Genomic DNA, 22,234 nt, shown 5'->3' with positions numbered 1-22,234 from the left:
TAATTTCACACATGAGCATTGAAACAAAACAGAATTAATTTACAAAGAAAATAACATATTATTAATGCAAATTATATTTGAGGATCACAGTATTCCTCATCATAGTGAATGCAGTTTAGTACTAGAAAAATTCTACAACATAAGTCTTATCAGATAAACACATAAAGACAGGAAGTACACAAATACACAAGGGTACACAAACACATAGCATAATAATACAAAAGGAAAGGACAGGGTTTGTTTTACTGCAGTATTTTGCAAACAAAACTTTCTTTACTTCTTGGAGATCTCCCTTCATTCATCATTATTCCCAAAAAGTCCTATCTATACCTGCTTTCTGTATTCTATTCATATTTCTTTCAAAATAATTATTTCTTAGTGCACAATACCCATTTTTGTCAAATCTGTTTCTTATAGTTTCTCAATGCATTTCTTCCAATTCATCATAGTTAGTTTCTTATATAGTCTACCTCCTCTTAAGCTAACTTAAATCTACTGAGCTCAGATGCTAAACTAAGGGACGAGGCAATGCAGCAGCACAAATCAATTAACACAAACATCAATGACAAAAAATTTAAATAGGCAAAGCAATTGCAATATTACAACTAATATAAGGCACTGTGCAGCAAACAAGAAAAATAAATCAGTAGTAAAACTAGCTTAACAGAGTAATACAAAGTGAAATTTAGTAGCACTATGCCTGGCAAACAGCAGCAAAAATTGCGAGAACTAATATCTAAACATCACAAAGCTCAAGCAGAAAAATATAACAGTAAAGATGGCCGTGTCTAATACCTATGTCACATCTTAATGTCTATGTAATTAAAGTAGTGCACCACAACAACTTATTGTAAAAAAATATTACCATGTACTTGAAAAGAAAATTATGTGTGCAGTTACTGTTACTAGTCCCTTCTTATTGTTCTTTCCTTTCCAAGTGCTCCTTTTTTTTAAGAATGTGGATTACAAAATTATTATTTAATAGATCTGTTGACAGAAAGTATTCACATTAGCAAATGCATTTTATTTTATAAAAGCAATGCTGCAACACAGCTGGAAACTAGATATCAAATGAAATAAGCAACTATGAAAAGCAAAGCGTAAAAATATCATTCAATAGTCATGTGACATTTCATAAGTTAGTAGAAATTCTCTCAACTCTCGTAGAAAGACGTTTGTCATAATCAGGTGTGCAGATGTATCTTTCCAAGTAATGAGCGTGTCGTATTTGCGATGCTTTCTCTAAAGGAATGTCAATGGCGAGGATAATGGCCTCTTTTTTTCTCCACCTAATGGCTTTCTTTTGTCAGACGACTACCTCTCAGCTGGGCGCCAAAAAACGCATTACGTCAAGGTCACTTACCTTTCTTAACGAAATATTTACGACAGCAGTTTCCGCTACAGTGGCAGTCTCATATAAAAAATTTCACAGGTCAAGAATTTGCGTTACAAATCTGTAGAAACAAAATCTTATTGATATAACAGTGTCCAAAAAATTTTCGTCGGCATTGTAATACATTCACGCATTTACATACATTTCATAACTCTTAAAGTACGATTCTTGGTTTCCAACAACCTTTTTCACAAACCAGAGTCCCTAACCACTACTCATTATTCCTTACCTTATTCGTCGACACTTCTTCAATATTTCATCATAACAGATACGTAGCATACTCAAATAACTCATATAGCATCAGCTTATTGATCATAAACATACCGCAACAGCATAATACACATAGCCATCGTAATAATAACATCATAAAACCTCAGCCAAATCTCAAAATCGTCGTAGCTTCCTCCAATAGTTTCAAAACCTAAAAAAAATTCTCCGCTCATTTCAAAAGTGTCATCTGCCTCAAACGCACTTTAAAAATCATGATCCCATACCAAATACATCATTCAAAGCTCTCATAGTATCACAATGGTTCCGAAAAAATATGAACAGTTTACAAAGTGCAGACAAAATACAGTTTCATAAGTGTGAAGTTATCCAACTGTGTAATTGCGTAAACATCTGTCACTGATGTAGTAAAATAAATGTTTGTCTCTCTCAGGTAAATAATCAGATAGCTGTGTAATTCTGTGTTAGAGAAATATGGTACCGATGTGTAAAGTTGTATAAGCAAATACCATATTAGCTAGGGCTCCTTGTACTTGCCACACACATGGTACACAAAGTAGGCGTGTACCCCCCTGAGGATTAATGTTATTATATCCTCGGGTGTTACAGATTACAGCAATGGAATTAAATGTATCACGGAAAACCTTTGTATCATTGTACTTCAAATATCTTTAAAAATAAATGTTTTAAGTACAAAATTAATCACTCAAATACGTGTACTGTAGCGCTAAATATGCGTCTTGCTGTAAGATAATCTCTGTGGAAGTGTCGTAGTTATTGTCCTCCGAAAGCTAAGTTCTGCAGAAGCCAATGTACTTACCTCATGATAAACAAAAGTGAAATGCTTTGCGTATAGATATCATAGTTATTACGCTTATTGGCATGATGAAGAAAGTACTGTGCTGTAACGTACTGTTGTGCTACGGAAAAGGCTGTCTCATCGTAGCTATACCACAAAAGTTCCTACTAAAACATGTTTTACTTTCCAGAATAATTCAGAAAAACTGTGCAGATATAAAACAGATACACCGCAAAAGCAACATTGTAAATTGTCACTCATTACTAGCGTCGTGATAAAACCGTGTAGTTGTCACATAAACTAACCACTGTGTCGTCTGGTATCTCACAGAAAGTACTTTAAATCCAGAATGTATCTTCAAGAAAACCAAAATGTTGCATTAAGATCTCATTAGCAGTACCAGTATATATCCTAAGTATGTAAGCCTGATAGTCGTTACGTAATCGTGCAACTATCAAGCAAGAATGTACACACAAAATAACACTGTGTTGTCTGATCATAATAACAATGCATTCGTAATTTCTGTTTAAATAAGTTCTCTTGGTTCTTGACTGGATATTTAACTTCAAACATTGTTGCATATTAACAGATTCTAAGTCTGACAAAGCATACTAGTAATGTAAAGTGAAAAGTTATATGGCAAAGACAAAGTTAAAAAGCAGATTATCTTTCAATAAACGGTTTTACATGTGAAATGTGGTGTAAACCTTTACTCTTCCTAGTACGCAGAGTTTCAACTTCAACGCAATTATCATGTGGTATACGTCGGATTCTGTAAGGTCAATTGTAAACTAGAAAGAATTTGTGACTCAAGTGTTTCTTCTTATGTGACAATGGATGAGCTTTAATGAGAACTTTCTGACCAATATATAATTTCTTTGCATTTGCTTTACCGTGTAGTTTTCTCCTTTTGTCTGCTGCAGATTTTATATTTTTAAGAGCCAAATCAATTATGTCTTTGTGTCGAAGTTTAAGTGTATTCGGGAAAGGTACAAGCTCTCTGATTCTGTTCGGCGGTTCTTCATTCTTCAGTACAAGAGTAGGTGGTAAAGCAGTGGAGTCGTGAGGCATTTCATTCAGCACGTTTTGAAATAAGTGTAAATATCTGTCCCAATGCTGATGCTTTCTGTGACAATAAAGTCTGCAAAGCTTATTGATTTCTTTCATAATCCGTTCAGACGGGTTACAATGTGGTGAGTACAATGAAATAAAAACAGGTTTGATTTTATGATTCCGAAGCATGCGTGACCAAACAGCAGATCTGAATTGCGGTCCGTTATCTGAAATGGCTTTACTAACGTGTCCAACTTCACGTAAGAAATTTTTAACAAAGGCGTTGGATACAGACCGTCCAGTGGCTTTACGTAACGGAGTGAAAGAAACAAATTTGGAAGTAAGTTCAACAGCGACTAGAACGTACGAAAATCCATTAGATGTTCTGACAAGCGGTCCCAAGAGATCAACAGCAGCAAATTCTTTTAATTTAGAAGGAATAATAGGAAACAATGGAGCACGATGTGAGACAGTAGATGGTTTCGCCTTTTGACAAAGTTTACAAATAGACAAGACTCTTCGAATTCTCTTTACCATATTGTTAAAATAACAAGTCGTTCTACATCTACATCTACATCTATACTCCGCGAGCCACCTTACGGTGTGTGGCGGAGGGTACTTATTGTACCACTATCTGATCCCCCCTTCCCTGTTCCATTCACGAATTGTGCGTGGGAAGAACGACTGCTTGTAAGTCTCCGTATTTGCTCTAATTTCTCGGATCTTTTCGTTGTGATCATTACGCGAGATATATGTGGGCGGTAGTAATATGTTGCCCATCTCTTCCCGGAATGTGCTCTCTCGTAATTTCGATAATAAACCTCTCCGTATTGCGTAACGCCTTTCTTGAAGTGTCCGCCACTGGAGCTTGTTCAGCATCTCCGTAACGCTCTCGCGCTGACTAAATGTCCCCATGACGAATCGCGCTGCTTTTCGCTGGATCATGTCTATCTCTTCTATTAATCCAACCTGGTAAGGGTCCCATACTGATGAGCAATACTCAAGAATCGGACGAACAAGCGTTTTGTAAGCTACTTCTTTCGTCGATGAGTCACATTTTCTTAGAATTCTTCCTATGAATCTCAACCTGGCGCCTGCTTTTCCCACTATTTGTTTTATGTGATCATTCCACTTCAGATCGCTCCGGATAGTAACTCCTAAGTATTTTACGGTCGTTACCGCTTCCAATGATTTACCACCTATGGCATAATCGTACTGGAATGGATTTTTGCCCCTATGTATGCGCATTATATTACATTTATCTACGTTTAGGGAAAGCTGCCAGCTGTCGCACCATTCATTAATCCTCTGCAGGTCTTCCTGGAGTACGTACGAGTCTTCTGATGTTGCTACTTTCTTGTAGACAACCGTGTCATCTGCAAATAGCCTCACGGAGCTACCGATGTTGTCAACTAAGTCGTTTATGTATATTGTAAACAATAAAGGTCCTATCACGCTTCCTTGCGGTACTCCCGAAATTACCTCTACATCTGCAGATTTTGAACCGTTAAGAATGACATGTTGTGTTCTTTCTTCTAGGAAATCCTGAATCCAATCACAAACCTGGTCCGATATTCCGTAAGCTCGTATTTTTTTCACTAAACGTAAGTGCGGAACCGTATCAAATGCCTTCCTGAAGTCCAGGAATACGGCATCAATCTGCTCGCCAGTGTCTACGGCACTGTGAATTTCTTGGGCAAATAGGGCGAGCTGAGTTTCACATGATCTCTGTTTGCGGAATCCATGTTGGTTATGATGAAGGAGATTTGTATTATCTAAGAACGTCATAATACGAGAACACAAAACATGTTCCATTATTCTACAACAGATTGACGTAAGCGAAATAGGCCTATAATTATTCGCATCTGATTTATGACCCTTCTTGAAAATGGGAACGACCTGCGCTTTCTTCCAGTCGCTAGGTACTTTACGTTCTTCCAGAGATCTACGATAAATTGCTGATAGAAAGGGGGCAAGTTCTTTAGCATAATCACTGTAGAATCTTAAGGGTATCTCGTCTGGTCCGGATGCTTTTCCGCTACTAAGTGATAGCAGTTGTTTTTCAATTCCGATATCGTTTATTTCAATATTTTCCATTTTGGCGTCCGTGCGACGGCTGAAGTCAGGGACCGTGTTACGATTTTCCGCAGTGAAACAGTTTCAGAACACTGAATTCAGTATTTCTGCCTTTCTTCGGTCGTCCTCTGTTTCGGTGCCATCGTGGTCAACGAGTGACTGTTCGAAGAATATGATAACATTTTCGTGGACCAAAATGTGTGTAGCTGAAATGAATGTACCAAATCCGCTTATTAACAAAATCTGCAACATCTGTATGACGTACGGGGAGTTAGGAAGAATGCATTTCTCTCTCGTACAGTGTGTGTGGAGAGATATCCCTATAAACATCAGCCACCTCAGCAATTAGAGCCAAGGACCTTGCCGCAGTGGTAAAACCGGTTCTGGTCACATCACCGAAGATAAATGCTATCGGGCTAGGCTAGCACTTGGATGGGTGACCATGGAGTCTGCCGAAAGCTGTTGGCAAGCGGGGTGCACTCAACCCTTGTGAGTCAAACTGAGGAGCTACTTGATTGATAAGTAGCGGCTCCGGTCTCGGAAACTGACATACGGCCGGGAGAGCGGTGTGCTGACCACATACCTCTCCATATCCGCATCCAGTAACGCCTGTGGAATGAGGATGACACGGCGGCCGGTCGGTACCGTTGGGCTTTCGTGGCCTGTTCGAAAGGAATTTAATTTGCATCTTAGCAATTATTTATCAACCTCCAAGTTCATTAACCTGAAAGAGGTAATGTAACACATAGACAACGTAACAGAAAGAAAAAAGTGATGACAGAAGAGGGGCAATTTAATGTGCTTCCTGATGTTCCAGTTGATCCGCACGTTAGCTGCCGTGTAATCGCATGAGGACGTGGCACGGGTCAGGCAATTGTCGTACGTATTGTCCCTCGACATATGTTCCATCGCCATCACATCTCTCTCTCTCTCCATCAAGAACTGCATGGAAACTATTATGACAAACGTGTTACCTTCTATACATGGGCCTTAAGACAGAATACTCCAGGTGTATCATGTATCTTGTTCAGTGATGAAGCGACAGTTAATAAACATGGCCAAGTAAATCATCGACACATACCTTGTGGTCTGTTGACAATCGCTGTTGGCTTTGTCAGATGGAGCGTCAGCGTCCATGGAACGTAAATATACAGTGGGATAGTGAACTGCTGGTTCACAGGTCCGTTTTTCATATACGCCAATCTGAATGCAAACAAGTATCACAGCTGCCATCATCCATGGATGCTCTGCTCTTCCTCTGCAGACTAGGAGGAACCTGTGGTACCAACATGATGGCTGTTCAACCAATAGCGCACGAAGTACTGCAGTATATCTTCACGAATTCTTTCCAAATTGCCGGATTGTATGCTGAGGACCTGTACCTAGGCTGTCCTATTCCCAAGATTTTACGCCTGTAGACACTTTTCTGTGTGGAAAGCAGAAAGTCTCTGTCTACAGGGACGTACAGACTACAGTCGATGATATGCAGCGACGTATTACTGCAGCCTTCTTGGACATCTCCGCTGAAATGCTAGTATGTATGGAAAGGTCGTTGAAACCAGACCGGAACTGTGTTTTGCCGTTGCTGGTGCTGCTTTTGAACCCAACCTGTGATGGTCAACTGCCTCGTTGCTGGCCAGAATCCACATAACTCTTGTATGCACTTCTGCTTTTCTTTATTGTGTGCTACCACAGACACTCTGATCTGCAGATTGAGAAGGAAGAATGAGTAAATGAAATTAAAAAGGAGATTTTATCCTAGGTTCAGAGCCAAATAAGCCACTGCGAGAACTTGAAAACAACACAGCATGCGGTGTAGATGACGTTCCGGCGGAAATCTTAAAGAGTTTAAAAGAAACAGGCAAAAATGAGTAGACCTCTCTCTGCAACTACATCTACGACAAATGTGAATGGGCAGAAGACTTTCTTGTAAGTATAATAGTGCCAATCCCAAAGACTAATTATCCTAAAAAGTGTAAAGACCACGGGACAATCAGCCTCATACCGAAGGTAGCAAAAGTAGTTCTTCGGATTCTAAATAGGAGGCTATATGGAACAGTGCAAGAAACACTTGGTGAAGAACACTACGGTTTCGTAAGGGGAAAGGTGAACACGAGATGCCATTGGGGTTCTAAGAACCATCGGTGAAAGATACATAGAAAAGAGCATAGAAGTGTATGCTGTCTTCATAAACCTTGAAAAGACATTTGATAGAGAGCAGTTCGATAAGGTGTTAGGTCTTTAGAAGAAGAAGGGAGTAAAGTGGAGTGTGAGAAGACTGATGGCAAATCTGTACCTGGATCAGAAAGCTCGGGTACGAATAGGTAATGAGACGTCTGGAGACAACAGGATTGGGAGATTTGTTAGACAGGGCTGTTGTCTCTCGCCGATCTTATTTAACATCTGTCAGAAGGAAGTACTGGAAAGCTGACAAGAGGCGCCAGGATAGGTCGACAAAATATTGAATGTATAAGATTTGCAGATGACATGGCGATCCTCGCAAAAAATCAAGAGAAGCTGACTCAAGTGCTAAATGACCTGAATGAAGTCTTTGTAGTATATGGTATGACAATTAATAAAAAGAAAACCAAAAGCATTGCCATAAGCCTAAAGAAAAGAAAAGTAAAAATTAATTTGGAGTCAGAAATCATAGAACAGGTAAGAGCATTCAAGTATTTGAGAACTTGGATTAAAGAAGATACGGACTGACAACAAGATATCAAAGTGAGAATGGCTCGGGCGGAAGAGGCATTTCAAAAGCACAGAAGACTCTTAACTAGTTGTTTAAACAAGGAATTAAGGAAGCGACTGGTTAAGTGCTTAATATAGAGCGTGGCCTTGTATGGAGCAGAAACGTGGACATTGAAAAAGCCGAATGAGAAGAGAATTAAAGCTTGTGAAATGTGGATATGGCGTGGAACGAAGATCGGCTGGACTGATAAAGTTAGGAATTACTCAGATATACTGAGGAGAGTTGGAGAAGAACGGAGGATGCTGCTAGCGATGGAGGACAGGAAACTAAACTGGATAGGCCACAATCTAAGACGAGATTGCCTTTTAGTAGAGACAACTGAACGTTTCCATCTGGGAAAGACAAGGAAGGGCAGAAGAAGGTTTCAGATGCCGAATGATGTCTGCAGGCCACAAGGTGGGTACCAAAGAATGAAGAGAAACGCAGCAGAGAAGCATGGAGGGCTAGGCAGTTAAAACCTGCTGCAAGGCAGACAACCCAATGATGATGATGATGATGATGATGATGACCACAGGTATAAGTTTTGGCGTGGGGACTTTTCAAAATACGATATGTCGTAATTGAGTCACATAGAATCCTGCACCAAACAGCATCGACATTCTAATTTACCTTACTTTTAGTTGATTAGTATCACTGGCATTGTGCCTCTTAAGGAATTGAATGTTTTCACCAAGAAAACCCATTCTATGTATTATTACAATCTATTGATAAGTGAATAACACGAGTCCCTCACTATTAATCAATTTTGTGAAACCGCACATCAATTGTGCTTTCTATTTTTACATCATTTGCAAGTTTCCAGTGATTCACCCTATATTGTATACTTGGCGTGTCATTGTATTAGCAGTTGCGAATGCATTTCTTGTATTTCATACAGCTGTCGGTCATAGCAGTGTGTGTTCTCCCAGATATGCATGCATGTATGGAGGATATTCCATAACAAATAAAGACACTGGAAAATTTTTACATCTCTAGGAAAGACCATGACAATAATAGGTAAGGCTCTTTCTGAGTGAGAATCAAAGCATTTGTGCAAATGCAGGATGTGGACACATGGTGAACTTTGGAGGTCTGGAAGCGTGCTTGGATAGCCAAAGTGGTTGAGGCAAGCTGTCCCATAAAGTGGCAAGCCTAGGCTCGAGCTCCACTGCAACACAAATTCTAATATGTCGTCAAAGAACTGTACAGCTGGAGTCTCATCCTACTTGCAGCTGTAAATACATTACTTACACGATGTGATCAAAAGTATCCAGACACCCTCCAAAACCACGAGTTTTTCATATCAGGTGCACTGTGCTGCCATATACTCTATATAAGCGACCTCAGTAGTCATTAGACATCGTGAGATAGTAGAATGGGGTGCTCCTCACGGACTTGGAATATGGTCAGATGATTGGGTGCCACTTGTGTCATACGTCTGTACCAGAGATTTCCACACTCCTAAACATAACTAGGTCCACTATTTCCGATGCGATAGTCAAGTGGAAACGTGAAGGGACATATACAGCACAAAACGTTCAGGCCAACCTCGTCTCTTGACAGACAGAGACTGCCGACAGTTGAAGAGGATGGTAATGTGTAATAGGCAGACATCTATCCAGACCATCACACAGTTATTCCAAACCGCATCAGAATCCATTGCAAGTACTATGACAGTTATGTGGGAGGTTTGAAAACTTGTATTTCATGGTCGAGCAGCTACTCATAAGTCACACATCACGCTGGTTAATGCCGAACCACGCCTCGCCTAGTGTAAGGAGCATAAACGTTGGACCATTGAACGGTGGAAAAAACGTTGTGTGGTGTGACGAATCGCGGCACACAATGTGGCGACCCGATGGCAGGGTGTGGCTGTGGTGAATGCCCAGTGAACGTCATCTGCCAGTGTGTGTCGCGCCAACAGTAGAATTCGGAGGCGGTGGTGTTATGGTGTCGTCGTGTTTTTCGTGGAGGGTTCTTGCACCCCTTGTTCTTTTGCGTGGCATTATCACACCACACTCCCATATACATGTTTTAAGAACCTTTGCCACTGTTGAAGAGCAATTCAGGGATGGCGATTGCATCTTTCAACACGATCGAGCACCTGCTCACAATACACGAGCTGTGTCAGACTGGTTGGACGAGAATAGCGTCTTTGTAATCGACTGGCTTGCACAGAGTCCTGACCTGAATGCTATAGAACACCTTTGGAATGTTTTGGAACGCTGTGAACTCCGTGAAAAATGGGCCCAAAGAAACCTTCCAGCAGCTGTTATGAAGGCTGAGGATGGGCCAACACCATATTGAGTTCCTGCATTACCGATAGCGGGCGCCACGAACTTGTCGTTTTCAGCAAGGTGTATAGATACCTTTCATCACATAGCGTATACAAGAAACTGGATATTGTAAGTAGGCTGTTTAGGTTTTTATAATGGTAACGCTCTGTATGAAAATCACTAGCTGTGCTGTGTGCAGTCTGTGGCTAGTTTGCATTGTTGTCTGCCATTGTACTGTTGGGCAGTTGGCTGTTAACAGCGCGTAGCGTTGCGCAGTTGGAGGTGAGCCGCCAGCAGTGGTGGATGTGGGGAGAGAGATGGCGGAGTTTTGAAATTTGTAATACTGGATATCATGATCTGCTATATACATTATGACTTTTGAACACTGTTGAGGTAAATACATTGTTTGTTCTCTATCAAAATCTTTCATTTGCTAACTATGCCTATCAGTAGTTAGTGCCTTCAGTAGTTTGAATCTTTTATTTATCTGGCAGTAGTGGCGCTCGCTGTATTGCAGTAGTTCGAGTAACGAAGATTTTTGTGAGGTAAGTGATTTGTGAAAGGTATAGGTTAATGTTAGTCAGGGCCATTCTTTTGTAGGGATTTTTGAAAGTCAGATTGCGTTGCGCTAAAAAAATATTGTGTGTCAGTTTAAGCACAGTCATGTATAATTTTTCTAAGGGGACGTTTCAATATCAATAGTAGTGTATTTTACGATGCAGGCACATCTTAATTACACTTAGTGGTGGACATTGTAGGCTTGTCAGTACGCACACTTAGAGCTGTGTAACATAGATGAGCAGCTTGTCTCACGCTTACCTGGCGTCTGTCGGTGTCTCTGCAATCAGGTGAACCAACCCCACAACAGTTTGTGGGTCGTTGACTACAGCCTCATCCCAGCCCTGCGTCGCCATCACACTGAGCAAGTGGGCCTTTATGAAGGCGACGGCAGCCTGCTTCAGCATGTTAGCGGAGTGCCTAATCGCGAGAACACCTGTGGCTGATGCAGTCTCGACAGACAGCTGTGCGGCCACCTGTTGCTCGCACTGCACCTTCAGTACTGACAAGCCGTATTGGTCAGCGGCGACCAACAGCTGTGGCGCCATGCTGGGCAGCTGTGGGGGCTGGAGGGTGTAGAGGTGTGCCAGCACCTGGCGCAGCACGGGGCCCTCTATGTCGGAGAGTGCGAGCTGGCTGCTGCTGGCCTCTAAGGTGAGACGGCGGAGCATGCCCGCAAACACGGCGCTCCTGGCGGCCAAGACAGCCCTGTGAGCCACCAGCTGCGTGTTGTCCCCGGCCAGCAGAGTCACCACAGCGCCGTCCCCGGCGTCCAGCACGGCACCCAGATCCACGGCCGTGGCCTCCTCAGCCTCATGAACTCGTCCCACTGTTAGGGCTTCTGGAACACGGTGTCACTGAGCAGTCCTTTGCCCTCATACAGTACCCTCTGTACTTGTATGAGCTACAGTCGAATCTGTATAAACCTCCAGTTGGGATATGTTTCCAATCATACGTCAGTTGCAACAATATGATATCCTTTCTGTGTCAGACTGACGCCACAAGCAAATAGATGCAAATCATTAAAAAAAACTCTTCAGTAGGTACGTAACGGAAAATGTTTATTTAAAAAATAATTACACCCACATTTATTAATGTAGAAATCTAAAATTTTCGTTGCATAAAGCAAAAGAGCAGTGTTTTAACAGAAAAATATATTGAAATAAGCAGGATTAATATTTTGCCATTAATTTGAATTTTTAATTTTTAGTGTTTTCTTATAATAAGCCATAACTTATATTCTAACCATGCAATTAATCTGAAATTTTTATTCTAGTGTTCAAAGAAGGTTATAAGACCATTGAACCGCAGTTATTAATCTATGGTACAAATTGTGTCAGTAAGAAAGTTTTTAATCTTGCACATCCAAAATTAACTTTTTCTACATATAATCATCTAAAAATCCGAATGTATTTGGAGGATCTCGAATTTTTTAGTTCCGAGGAGACAGCAGCACGTTGCGAACAGTTCACGAAAATTTCAAAGCATTAGAGCATATACTCTTTGAGAAAAGGCTTCTAATAACGTAAAAATTGTGAAACAGAGAAAATAATGTTCAAAGATTATCTTCTCATATTTAAACATGCAATAAGCTTACCTCAATTTTAAAATCTTCCATACTGATATCCCTCATCCTTCAGGTTTCTCTTCGAATCTGCCTGGCCTGCATTTGCAGGTAAGACACTGATCTATTAGCTTTCTCGATGGTGTAAAATGCTTTTCTTGTAAATACATCACGATATATACCAACACTCTTCAGAACTTCAATTCTGACATTACTTCCGTTATTGTGACATATAACTGCATAATAGACACCTATTTTGAGTACTTCAAGTCCACACAATGTCCCTTTTGAGCATCTAATCCAAATTAAATAATTGAGGCTTTCATTTGCATTTTGTGTCTTTCAATGAAGACACTTCCTCAATAAAGAAGGTTTTGCAACAGACCTGAATGTGGGTTTAAATGCATTCAAAACATGTTCTGGTTATGAGTGTTCATGAGTGTTTCCATTGTTTAACTTACACCAATCGTCTTTCGGACAGAGATTGTGCATTGGTGCTTGGTCAGTGGATAAGCTGAGAGCTTATATTCTTTATTTCTAGCTACTTATTCTTTTTTGTAGGTGAACTGATTTCCATGAAACTTCCAGCAGCTAAACACAATTTTTCCACCACCCATTATGCATAAATCTAGACGTCCACATAAAGGTTTGCAAATTCTACTTTCCAACTACTAATATGTGTTAGTATTGTCGAAACGTAAATAAACCACATACAAGCAAGTTTTCAGGCAAAGATATAGATGTCAGCCAAAGATATCGAAAGAAAATAATTTCAACACTGACAAAAATTCCGCTGAAGCCACCAATTTCCCAATTGTCCGGAGAGGTGGGAGTGGCCTGCAGTGCAGATTTAATCAGTTTAACAGTATAAAGGCATTTCTGAAACTGCTATCACGATAAAATTCGCGCACAACATAGGTTAAACTGTGTAGATCAAGAAAATGATTTTTTGAAAAATCGATTTTTTGGACCAAAATCTCCCCTTAAAACTTTCCTATTTGCTCGTACAAAAAGCCCCAGAAGGAATAGAGACCTCTTATCGTTAGTCTCTTTCTACAACTATTTGCTCAGAATATCGAAATGGAGATCTATCACAATACTAAGAGCGTCAGAAGGTACTGAATTCGCAATTTATGCAACACACAGTTCCGATTTCTAAAGTTATTTAAGAAAACGATGATATTTTACGCCTGAAATCTGTATCACACTGTCCTTAACCGCTAATCCAGCATGTTTCTCTGCAGGAACCGATACCCACAGGGGATCAACTAACTACTATCACAGTCTGGAATGACTTTGTAGAAACATTACGTCAAGGTGGCGGGCATAGCTAGATGGCAACTTCTGACATAGTCCAATATCACAACACCCAACATTGTGTAGAGTAGTGGCATTGTTACACCCCCTACCCCCAACCACAATGCATAAAATTAAATTTCGTGAGGGATAAAAACAAATGTGTCTAACTGTGTTTCGCTCACAATACTAAATTATTTAAAAAACGTAGCTCTTATTGTTACTGCTTCATAAAAATGTAATAGTTATTACATAGGTTACCATTGATTAACTTTTACTTTCAAATAATAGCATTAACGAATGACACAATGTGGTGAAGATAGAGCTCGTCAAATGGATGTATGAACCTCATCTTCCACACATAATCCTCCTGCTATACAGAATAGTTTGTACTTTTTACCATGCACCTATGATAGAGAAATCGAGACATATAAATCATATATGCTTAAATATCTCATAAAAGTTCTTGCGATAGACCAGATATTTCTTCATTTCTCACTTCATCCAAAAAGCATTAGCAAGTTGAAATCGTTCGATTTCTAACAGTTCAGAAGTAAGGCTTCCAGCAATCATGTGCTTTAGAAGCAGTAAGTATAGTGCGCGGATTTTAGCTTCATCCATTTTAAGTAAAGCTGCAGCGAGAGGGTGAAGTAACTGTCACGAGAGAGAGAAGTGGTGTAGAGGAAACATGTTTTCTAACAAGTGTATACCGTCAGTGCAGACGGTTAGCTAACTTTCGTTTTTTAGGAGTAGTAAATGCAATGAGAAAGGCTACATCATTCTATGAAAAATGGTTGTTACAAATAAGAAGTGTAAATTGTGTCATTGACTCATTAGTCTGAGGTTTAATAAAGCGTCTACAAAAGCTGAGTATAATTTATGTTTCATCATTTGGGAAACAAAAATTACCAAAGAAAATGTTCTTCTTTGTAAAGTTTAGTTAATCGGTAAAGATGATGATTTGGTGTGTGTGTATGTGTTTGCGAGTCCTAGCTAGTATCTGGTTGCACTCTGGGAATATGGTCTCAGAAAGGTTGGAAGCTATTACTGTAGGGCGATATGTCAGGGCCAGTTGTGGAGAATATGCCACCTTATCAACTAACATATTTGTCATCATTTCCTAACTGATGTCACGCTACCGCATTGTTCCAGATGGTATTGATAACTAATCTTTCTTGATATAAGTTCCTTATTACGTGGTATAATTAGTGCTGAAGATAGTCACAGTTCCAGTTACTACATTAGACGATCAGGTTGATCCTTTAAATGACGTGTTAAATGATTATTATTTATTGCAGTTATTTTGTATCAACTAGCTCTGAGAATCCTGAGAAACAAGAAAGCACAAGGGAAAGACAACATTCCTGCTGAATTTCTGAAACCCAGAGGAATCGAAATCAGAAGTGTATTATATACTCCTAAGTGTAACATATATGAAGAGGGAAATCTGTCCTTAGATTCTAGAGATACATCATAATATTAATCCTAAACGGAGGAATGTCATAAAATACTAAAATTGCCGAAGTCTTAGCTTAGCTGTAAATGCCTCATCAAATAAAAGCTTCCATTGTCTTCGAATCTTCGAACAGTTGACATAAGATTATCAGAGTCAGTTTGGATTCAGGAAAACCCGAAGTATCGAAGGAGGAATAATATCTTTAAACTTAATTTTAAAATGTAAATACACAGCTTTTGTAGGTATACAGAAAAGTTTCATAATGTAAAATGGCTAAATAAACTTTGAGTTATAGAAGAATGTAGGAATATGCACAGACACTGATATGTTCTGTGGTAGCTGTATACAAAAAGAAAGGACTTTTATTGGTGTGCGCTCTACACAGGTTCTACACATGTTCAGAAACGAGTCCAGCAAGGAAGTGTGCTATAAACAATTATTCTTAATCTATTCAACGAATAGGTAGAGAGGGAGAGAGGTTTTACATGTACAGGTAAGCATGGCACAACTGTTTTATCTGAAAGTGAATCCAATCGAGGCCCATGCCAGTGGAATCTGAGTGCCCCAGATCCAGAATGCAGTCTCCAAAGTGCTTCTCGAGGACATCAAACGCTCTACTGCTTCGATAGGGGTCGAGCTCATTCTTGCACAAATCACATCTTGTCGAAATCACTGGCACTTTGGATAATGGGGATGAAATGATTTTCCAAATCCTTCACGTACCGTTCCGTAGTCACCAAAGGAATACCCACTGATTATTTAGTGAATGGACATTGCAAAACCACAGAACCTCCCGTTGAGGGTGAAGAGACTTCTCGACCGCCAAATGCGGACTCTCAATCCCCCAAATGCGCCAATTTCGCTTATTGACTAAACCAACCTATGTTCACATCAAAGGCCTGTTCGTCAATTCTGTAGACAATAGTGTTGGCAAAACACAACGGCTGTTAAATGACCAAGGGGCTTAATGGCTGATATTTCTGAATTTTATATGGGAAGAAATGCGGGTCTTCAACAACAATTTCTTTCAGTTTCTCTCAGTTGTTTTCAAAGCTGTTATTCAGCTCGTTTCACCGATTTCCTGGGGCTGGTTTGAAACAATGCAAGCGTCATCTTGGTGTTTTCAGGCGTTTTCATCCTTTTTCGACGACCGACATTGCGAACTCAGTCAGCACGGACGCTACCCGTTCTCTCAAACTTGCGAATCATTTTCTCGATCGTTAGCACACTTGGACCGGTTGTCTTCAGCTTGAACTCGGTCGCAACACTTCCTTTGAGCCGCAGTTGGGCTGCACAGCAGGCCTTCATGAGCGCTATATGTTCAGGTACGCTGTACCGTAACGTTTTCTCGTGCAAATAGACAACAAAAAGACGCGAGCGCATACACGTACCAATTACAATCATGCCCCGCGGCTAACCGTACAATTTGAACGTCATAACGCAAACCATTCAGAAGCTATGACGATTTCTTTTCATGTAGATCAATCATTGTCACCCTGCATGATTACCTTACATTCCTGATTTCCATCGTAAGTATGTTGTTGTTGTTGTTGTTGTGGTCTTCAGCCCAGACTGCATTAATGCAGCTCTCCATACTACTCTATCCTGTGCAAGTTTCTTCATCTCCAAGTATCCACCGCAAACTACATGACTCTGAATCTGTTTAGTGTATTTTTCTCTTGGTATCCCTCTACGACTTTTAGACCCCACGCTGCAGTCCAATACTAAATTAGTGATGCCTTGATGCCTCAGAACGTGTGCTACCAACCGATCCCTTCTTCTAGTCAAGCTGTGCCACAAATTTCTCCTCTCAACAATTGCCGGCCGTGGTGGCCGACGCTTCAAGGCGCTACAGTTTGGAACCGCGTGACCGATACGATCGCAGGTTCGAATCCTGCCTCTGGCATGGATGTGTGTGATGTCCTTAGGTTAGTTAGCTGTAAGTAGTTCTAAGTTCTAGGGGACTGATGACCTCAGATGTTAAGTCCCATAGTGCTCAGAGCCATTTGAACCATCTCAACCATCCTATTCAGTGCCTCCTCATTAGTTACGTGATCTATCTATCTAATCTTCAACATTCTTCTCTAGCACCACATTTCGACGCCTTCTATTCTCTTCTTGTCTAAAGTATTTATTACCATGTTTCACTTCCATACATGGCTACACTCCATGTAAATACTTTCAGAAACGACTTCCTGACACTTAAATCTATATTCGATGTTAACAAATTTCTCTTGCCACTGCCGGTGTACATTTTATATCTTCTCGACTAGAGTCCTGCATGACCGAGTACGCGAGCACGAAATACGAGATGGGGCGAGCACACCCTAACTGGTTAGGCTGCCCGCACTAGTCCTTGTGACCGAACACAGAAGCCGTGACCGAATACGTAGCACGTAACTTCAAACACATTACACGTGTCATTATCCGTGTGAGACTGCAGCCAGTACGGGCTACTCATTTATGGTGTGTCTCTCTCTGTAATCATGCAGCGCGAGCACGCCAGTGCAGTAAGACCTAAGATTGAAACCAATGTTTACACATTGAAGGAACGGGAAGGTCTAAAAAGCCACGTATGTAGTACATTTCTGTTGGTTGTAGACGAAAACAGTGCGTCTACTGGGTACGTATCGTGCATAAATTACTCCACATTATTGTGTTTCCAGTCGGGAACCCCTCAATTAAAGATACACAATTGCAGGAAACTTCACGAAGATACAGCTCCTTCAGGGATACCGGCAGTAAAAAAAAAAATAGTATTACAGCAAAATGTGTTGCAATGTGTGCTAAAGATATGAGACCTTTTAATGTTGTTTCCGGTAAAGGTTTCAGAGAACTATAACAAGAATTAATAAATCTAGGTGCGTATTATGGAGAAGTTAACGTGGCAGAGGTCATGTCACATCCCTCTACTATAAGCAGACATGTCACAGAACAAGCTGATGCAAAGCGAAGCAGCATAATGCCTTCTGTTATTGCGGAAGTTATTAATAAAACAAGTGCAGCGACAGTTGATATGTGGACTGATTCGCATAATCACGTGCACTGTTTGACACTTACAACACATTACATTAACACAGATTGGTCTCCTGTGAACAATGTTTTAATTACAACAAAATTCCCTGACGTTAAGAAGACGGGAGTAAATATGTTGTTGTTTGTTGTTGTGGTCTTCAGTCCTGAGACTGGTTTGATGCAGCTCTCCATGCTACTCTATCCTGTGCAAGCTTCTTCATCTCCCAGTACCTACTGCAACCTACATCCTTCTGAATCTGCTTAGTGTATTCATCTCTTGGTCTCCCTCTACGATTTTTACCCTCCGCGCTGCCCTCCAATGCTAAATTTGTGATCCCTTGATGCCTCAAAACATGTCCTACCAACCGATCCCTTCTTCTAGTCAAGTTGTGCCACAAACTTCTCTTCTCCCCAATCCTATTCAATACCTCCTCATTAGTTACGTGATCTACCCACCTTATCTTCAGCATTCTTCTGTAGCACCACATTTCTAAAGCTTCTATTCTCTTCTTGTCCAAACTGGTTATCGTCCATGTTTCACTTCCATACATGGCTACACTCCATACAAAAACTTTCAGAAACGACTTCCTCACACTTAAATCTATACTCGATGTTAACAAATTTCTCTTCTTGAGAATCGATTTCCTTGCCATTGCCAGTCTACATTTTATATCCTCTCTACTTCGACCATCCTCAGTTATTTTACTCCCTAAATAGCAAAACTCCTTTACTACTTTAAGTGTCTCATTTCCTAATCTAATTCCCTCAGCATCACCCGACTTAATTTGACTACATTCCATTATCCTCGTTTTGCTTTTGTTGATGTTCATCTTATATCCTCCTTTCAAGACACTGTCCATTCCGTTCAACTGCTCTTCCAAGTCCTTTGCTGTCTCTGACAGAATCACAATGTCATCGGCGAACCTCAAAGTTTTTACTTCTTCTCCATGAATTTTAATACCTACTCCGAATTTTTCTTTTGTTTCCTTTACTGCTTGCTCAATATACAGATTGAATAACATCGGGGAGAGGCTACAACCCTGTCTCACTCCCTTCCCAACCACTGCTTCCCTTTCATGCCCCTCGACTCTTATAACTGCCGTCTTGTTTCTGTACAAATTGTAAATAGCCTTTCGCTCCCTGTATTTTACCCCTGCCACCTTCAGAATTTGAAAGAGAGTATTCCAGCTAACATTGTCAAAAGCTTTCTCTAAGTCTACAAATGCTACAAACGTAGGTTTGCCTTTTCTTAATCTTTCTTCTAAGATAAGTCGTAAGGTCAGTATTGCCTCACGTGTTCCAACATTTCTACGGAATCCAAACTGATCTTACCCGACGTGGGCTTCTACCAGTTTTTCCATTCGTCTGTAAAGAATTAGCGTTAGTATTTTGCAGCTGTGATTTATTAAACTGATAGTTCGGTAATTTTCACATCTGTCAACACCTGCTTTCTTTGGGATTGGAATTATTATATTCTTCTTGAAGTCTGAGGGTATTTCGCCTGTCTCATACATCGTGCTCACCAGATGGTAAAGTTTTGTCATGACTGGCTCTCCCGAGGCCATCAGTAGTTCTAATGGAATGTTGTCCACTCCCGGAGCCTTGTTTCGACTCAGGTCTTTCAGTGCTCTGTCAAACTCTTCACGCAGTATCTTATCTCCCATTTCGTCTTCATCTACATCCTCTTCCATTTCCATAATACTGTCCTCAAGTACATCGCCCTTGTATAAACCCTCTATATACTCCTTCCACCTTTCTGCCTTCCCTTCTTTGCTTAGAACTGGGTTGCCATCTGAGCTCTTGATATTCATACAAGTGGTTCTCTTCTCTTCAAAGGTCTCTTTAATTTTCCTGTAGGCAGTATCTATCTTACCCCTAGTGAGACAAGCCTCTACATCCTTACATTTGTCCTCTAGCCATCCCTGCTTAGCCATTTTGCACTTCCTGTCGATCTCATTTTTGAGACGTTTGTATTCCTTTTTGCCTGCTTCATTTACTGCATTTCTATATTTTCTCCTTTCATCAATTAAATTCAATATTTCTTCTGTTACCCGAGGATTTCTACTAGCCCTCGTCTTTTTACCTACTTGATCCTCTGCTGCCTTCACTACTTCATCCCTCAAAGCTACCCATTCTTCTTCTACTGTATTTCTTTCCCCCATTCCTGTCAATTGTTCCCTTATGCTCTCCCTGAAACTCTCTACAACCTCTGGTTCTTTCAGTTTATCCAGGTCCCATCTCCTTAAATTCCCACCTTTTTGCAGTTTCTTCAGTTTCAATCTGCAGTTTATAACCAATAGATTGTGGTCAGAATCCACATCTGCCCCAGGAAATGTCTTACAATTTAAAACCTGGTTCCTAAATCTCTGTCTTACCATTATATAATTTATCTGATACCTTTTAGTATCTCCAGGATTCTTCCAGGTATACAACCTTCTTTTATGATTCTTGAACCAAGTGTTAGCTATGATTAAGTTATGCTCTGTGCAAAATTCTACAAGGCGGCTTCCTCTTTCATTCCTTCCCTCCAATCCATATTCACCTACTATCACTACCTGAATAATTTCTTTTATCTCGTCATACATTTCATCAATTTCTTCATCATCTGCAGAGCTAGTTGGCATATAAACTTGTACTACTGTAGTAGGCATGGGCTTTGTGTCTATCTTGGCCACAATAATGCGTTCACTATGCTGTTTGTAGTAGCTAACCCGCACTCCTATTTTTTTATTCATTATTAAACCTACTCCTGCATTACCCCTATTTGATTTTGTATTTATAACCCTGTAATCACCTGACCAAAAGTCTTGTTCCTCCTGCCACCAAACTTCACTAATTCCCACTATATCTAACTTTAACCTATCCATTTCCCTTTTTAAATTTTCTAACCTACCTGCCCGATTAAGGGATTTGACATTCCACGCTCCGATCCGTAGAACGCCAGTTTTCTTTCTCCTGATAACGACGTCCTCCTGAGTAGTCCCCGCCCGGAGATCCCAATGGGGGACTATTTTACCTCCGGAATATTTTACCCAAGAGGACGCCATCATCATTTAATCATACAGTAAAGCTGCATGTCCTCGGGAAAAATTACGGCTGTAGTTTCCCCTTGCTTTCAGCCGTTCGCAGTACCAGCACAGCAAGGCCGTTTTGGTTAATGTTACAAGGCCAGATCAGTCAATCATCCAGACTGTTGCCCCTGCAACTACTGAAAAGGCTGCTGCTCCTCCTCTTCAGGAACCATACTTTTGTCTGGCCTCTCAACAGATACCCCTCCGTTGTGGTTGCACCTACGGTACGGCCATCTGTATCGCTGAGGCACGCAAGCCTCCCCACCAACGGCAAGGTCCATGGTTCATGCGGGGGGGGTAGTAAATATTATGAAAGAAATTGAAGAGAGGATGGCTGATTGGGACCTTTCCCCGCACACGTTGCACAGTTTTGTTTTTGTCTCCGACCAGGTTGCTAATGTAATAAAGCCTTTGGAAAATCATGAAAGGATTCCTTGTGCTGCTCATTGTATAAACACAGGACTAAGCCATAATTTCGATGAAGATAACTTCTTGTTAAACAATGCCCCGGACATCGCATCAACAATAAATACTGCAAAATGCATTGTAAGGTTCATTAAGAAAATGGCCTCTGCTCGTCTTTGAAATCATCGTTGAAACAAGAGGTCTGCTCACGCTGGAACAGCTTGTACGCTATGCTGGAATCCTTACACACTCAGTATAATGAAGTTGCCGCTTTGCTGACGGAAAAGGATTCAGCTTACAGATTGCAAGGATA

General features: G+C 40.6%; 2 protein-coding genes across 4 annotated transcripts in view; both read right to left on the bottom strand.

Annotated features, from left to right (window-relative positions):
- The window catches only part of LOC126210404 (speckle-type POZ protein-like), a 711,709-nt gene that overhangs the window by 588,381 nt on the left and 101,094 nt on the right, over window positions 1-22,234 (bottom strand). The window lies entirely within an intron of this gene.
- Window positions 11,322-22,234, bottom strand: part of LOC126210406 (speckle-type POZ protein-like) — a 517,155-nt gene continuing 506,242 nt past the window's right edge. For both annotated transcript variants that reach the window (XM_049939652.1, XM_049939651.1), the window contains one exon: window positions 11,322-11,955. In XM_049939652.1, the coding sequence (XP_049795609.1) occupies window positions 11,372-11,955 (584 nt within the window). In that variant the 3' untranslated portion in view covers window positions 11,322-11,371. The remainder of the gene's footprint in view (window positions 11,956-22,234) is intronic.

The sequence above is a fragment of the Schistocerca nitens genome, chromosome 10 (genome assembly GCF_023898315.1).
Source record: "Schistocerca nitens isolate TAMUIC-IGC-003100 chromosome 10, iqSchNite1.1, whole genome shotgun sequence".
Classification (NCBI taxonomy): domain Eukaryota; kingdom Metazoa; phylum Arthropoda; class Insecta; order Orthoptera; family Acrididae; genus Schistocerca; species Schistocerca nitens.
This window is presented reverse-complemented; position numbering and strand designations above follow the sequence as displayed.